Raw genomic sequence first — 4638 nt, forward strand, 5'->3', positions numbered from 1 at the left:
CCATGTTTCAAGAGCCTCTTTAGGTGCATTTCTCTGTGTGCGTGTGTGTGTGTGTAAGTGTGTTTAAGACTAACACTTTTTAAAAAGCATTTCTCCAACATGAATCATAAGGCAATAATTTTTGAAGCTTCTGCTTTGACCCCTTTCAAACTTGAATTACATAATTTTTTTTATATTTTTGAGCATAGATTAAATATATCAGACAACGAATTAATGCCTTAGAAAATATACTTAGGACATAGGTAAAGTATTGTAAAGCAAAATATAAGAAAGGAAGTCCAGTAAATGGAAGGTTTGGAGAGGGTATGGCGTGAGTATATTACTAATGAATCTTTGAGATTTATCCAGTATCCAAGAAAAAATTGTATATAATGTGAGGATCTATAACTTTCATGGAATCTCAGGCTGAAATTAATTTAAGTGCTCAAGTGCTTTAGGTGGTATTTGGGGCATGGTGGAGGTGTTTTGGTCTGATTTTGTTTGATATTCTACTTGGAATGGGTGTGCATCTCTATATGGCACCTGTACTTGTCAAAATATTTGTCTCTTCATCAACAGCAAGCACATAGCAACTTCTTTGTGACTTAAGCCAACACTGATTTTCAATTTGGAAATAGGAGTCAAAGCTTGAAACTGGTAACCAGTCAAAGACAACAATGCTGGATATTTTTAAATTTCCCGAGTGGGCTATTACCTGAGGAACCATTATTCAAAAGCTGTCTCTTTCACTGGTACTATTTAGAGCTGAAAAAAAAAAAAATGGAATTAGTCTGACCCATAACTCTTTAATCTCTTCTCTTCTTTAGTGGGATTGGAAGGAACTGGCCCTGGGCCTCAGGAGGCAGCAGTATTTTGGCAGAATTTGGAACTTTGCATCTGGAGTTTATACACTTGAGCCACTTATCAGGAAACTCCATCTTTGCAGAAAAGGTGAGATTCTCCACTACACCTTGCATTGCAAAGGAGTGCTTGTGAGAAACAATATTCTCTCCTGAGAGATTTAGTAATATTGGATGTGGAAAAGAACAGCCAAATTTAATATAGCTTTTAATGAAGTTTTCTTATGTGCAGCCTTTCATTTAACCAAACCGTAAACTCCTGGTCTTTCCCTGGCACCATTAATAACTCAGTGTGAGAGAGCCCAGCTTGCACTTCTGATTCTCTGCACCTCAAGTGGGTCACTTTACCTCTCTGAATTGTTTTTTCATATTTCAAAAGATATAAGGTTGTATGGACTATATGAACCAAGTATGTGAAAGACTTTTTAAACCGAAGGCGTTATATAAATGCAAGGTAGCAATTGAATCAATTTCTAATTTTTAAGAAACAAACCTATAGACATTTGGATAAATTCATATTCACCGTATCGTTCTGCCCTTAGCTTTTACCTTACTTCTCAGCTCCCCTTTACAGCAAAATTCCTTGGAAGAATTATCTCTGTTTGTTATCCCCTCTTCTTATCTGTCGCTCTCTTGAACACTTTCCAGTCGGGCTTCTGTCCCAGCTACACCTGTCACGGTGACCAGTGAGCACCACACTTCCAGATGCAGTCATTATTCTCACCTTTCATCTTCCTTGTCCTCAGCATTTGATGCATTCAGTCACTTCCATCGCCATGAGATGCTCTCTACCCTTTGCAGCAGGCATGGGATACTCCCCTGGTTTGCCTCCTTCCTTCATGAGTGCTCCTTTTCAGTCTTCTTTCTGGGATCTTCCTCATCATCCCAACCTCTAAATATTGGAAATTCCTAGGTCTCTTCCTTTTATGTTCACTTACATTATTTCATCCAATCTCATGGCTTTATATACTATCTATATGCTTTTGACTCCAAACTTATAATTGTAGTCCCAACCTGTCCCCTGAACTCCAGACCCCATATATCCAAGTACCTATTCAATATTTCCACTAAGAGCTGTGATGGACAGCTCCCACTTAAAATGTCTCTGACTCAACCCCTCAGGCCTGCTTCTACTCCAGTCTTTGCTATTTTGGTACCTGGCACCTAATTTACCCAGTGGCTCAGACCAAAATTCTTGAGATGACCCTTGTTCCTCTCTTTCTGGTAAACTTCAGGTTCAATCCATCAAGAAATCCTTGGGTTCTATCCTGTTAACCTTTGCTGCCACCCTGGTTCAAGATTCTATCATCTCTTCCCTAGACTCGGCAGTGGCCTCCTGACTACCCCTTCCTCTTCCTCTCTTGCACCCTAGTCATGCCGATACCGTAAAAACACAGATCTTCAATGGCTTCCCATCACACTCAGAATAAAATAAGCCTTCATGACCTGCAAAGCCTGCATAGTGTGAGCCTGGCTACCTGTCTTCTAGCTTCAGTGGCTGTTCCAAACCCACTCTCTTCTCAGGCTTTTGTAGTTGCTTCTCTCTCTGCCCAGGTAGTTCTTCCTCCAGTTTTGTGCATTGCTTGCTCCTTCACTTTTTAAAATTTCTGCTCAAACACTCTCTCCTCAGCCTCCCCAGACCACCTCAAGTAACAGTTCAACCTCACCACCTCACATCACTCTGTCCCGTTACCCTCTTGTATTTTTTTTCATAGTATTATTATCACATGTTATAATACGTACATTGCAAATATTATATTTCTTTGTTTATTATCTGTCTAATCCCACTAGAATGCAAATTCCAAAAGGGTAATGACTTTGTTTATCCACTGATGTATCCCTAGTTCCTTGTTTGGCATCTGGCTTATGGTAGATGAGAGTGACTATGTTCACTTACTGCCTATTATTTTTGCATGCTGGTAGCAACTATCTTTGTTCTAATTCTGCATCATTTAACACAACTTTTTTTTCTAACATGGAAAAATGTAATCAAGAAAGAGAGAAGAATGGCACCAGAATTGTTTTTTATATTTGTGTAGTAACATTTTGTTTTCTATTATAGGTAATGAATATTCGAACAGTACTGAACAACCTGGAAAAACCACAAGGCCTTTATCCTAACTATCTGAATCCCAGCAGTGGACAGTGGGGGCAATGTAAGTCAAAGATTACTATTGTTTTAGCTCTTTATGGTACCCAGTATTGTTCTAGTAACAGAGCAAAAAGGCAGAAAAAAAACACAATCTTTTTGAGAGAATGTTTGGAAAGGAGAAAGAAGGCATGGTTCCTTAAATAAATAGGCCTCTGTCGTAAGGCAGAATGTTAAGTGTTACCAGAGAACTAGAGTGTTTATTTTTCATGTGAGCATGATGACACCAAAGCACTTGTAAAGCTATTAATCAGAAAGAGAAGATCTGGTCAAGGTAGTATGGGGATGTTAGCCTGTAACAAGCTGGTCATGGGGAATAGAAGGAAAATTTGTTCCTTTGTGTTAATGACTCTCAGAGGTTTTTACAGAATAGTTAGATCATTCTACTACATAACATTTTCTGCCTGAATCTTTAAGGACTGAAAAATCGTAAGAGGAAACAGAGTATTTTCTCTACTTAATTTTAAGCCAGCAGATAAAGTTTCATGCCAGTAGAGTTACCTTCAGGATAAGAGAAAGTATTATGCCAGAAGCCTTCACTTGAGATCCTTACAGACTTTGACCAGGGATAGAAAGATTCAGAGCAGTTGAAAGAAATGTTCCCAGCCTGATTTGGAGAAACAGTGGTAGATTAAGCAGCAACTGAGAACAAGTGAAGAATACCAAGTAAGATGTCTAGCTGTGTCGAGTGTGTTAGAATGCATTAAAATTTTACTCTAATTTGAGTTTTTTAATTATATTTAAATATCATATTCTTAGATGGTTGTTCCTCACTGTTACATTAGAATACTTTTCTTAAAAAATAATTTGGTTGAAAAAATGCTAACATCTATGACTTTATGCAAGTAGTGGCTATGGAAGGCCTAGCTATTGAGACCGTAAGACCATAATCTAGGCTTCCACTTATCCTAAATGTGGGCTGCAGATCACTGGACATACCCTGAGACCTTTCAGGGGGTCTACAAGGTCAAAGCTATTTTTATGATAATACTAAGACTTTCCACCTTTTTAACTGTGTTGACATTTACACTTATGCTGCAAAAGCAATGGTGGGTAAAACTACTGAAACCACAGTAAGATCCATGTCAGGGGCAACAAATAGTACTAATAGTGACTTTCTAAATCTTCACTGAAGGTAACAAACAAGCAAGCAAAAATGTCAGTTTCACTTATGAATGTTCTTAATAAATCAAAATAAATTATTGATTCTAATAAATCTAAGCCATCGAATACATATCTTTGTAATAGTCTATATGATTAAATGGAAAGTACACTCAAAGCACTTCTGCTGCATAATAAAAAACAATGGTTGCCTTATAGAAAAGCACTTGTGTGACTGAGTTGTGAGCTGAACTAGCCATTTATTGCTTCATGAGTCACCATATTCACTTGAAAGAACAACTAAAAACAAACTGTGGCTATTCAGAGTTGGGTAATTAGTAGACATGTTCTTGAAAATGAGCCTATCACTTCAAGGAAAACTGAAAGTATCTGTACCAATGATAAAATTTGAACTTCTAAATGAAAATTAAAATTTTGGAAGACTTGTATATGCTACCATGAGCTCATTGCTTTTAACCAACACTAATAGACTTTTCTGATGAGATTGGTGGTGTTATTGACAATTTTTTTTTATATTGTGTAATGAAA

General features: G+C 37.5%; 1 protein-coding gene across 1 annotated transcript in view; it reads left to right on the forward strand.

Moving 5' to 3' along the window:
• The window catches only part of MAN1A1 (mannosidase alpha class 1A member 1), a 157409-nt gene that overhangs the window by 132664 nt on the left and 20107 nt on the right, over window positions 1–4638 (forward strand). Inside the window, exon 7 of the mRNA XM_011358770.2 lies at window positions 2902–2995. Coding sequence (XP_011357072.1) covers window positions 2902–2995 — 94 coding nt within the window. The remainder of the gene's footprint in view (window positions 1–2901; window positions 2996–4638) is intronic.

Source organism: Pteropus vampyrus, unplaced genomic scaffold (genome assembly GCF_000151845.1).
Source record: "Pteropus vampyrus isolate Shadow unplaced genomic scaffold, Pvam_2.0 Scaffold43, whole genome shotgun sequence".
In the NCBI taxonomy this organism is placed as follows: domain Eukaryota; kingdom Metazoa; phylum Chordata; class Mammalia; order Chiroptera; family Pteropodidae; genus Pteropus; species Pteropus vampyrus.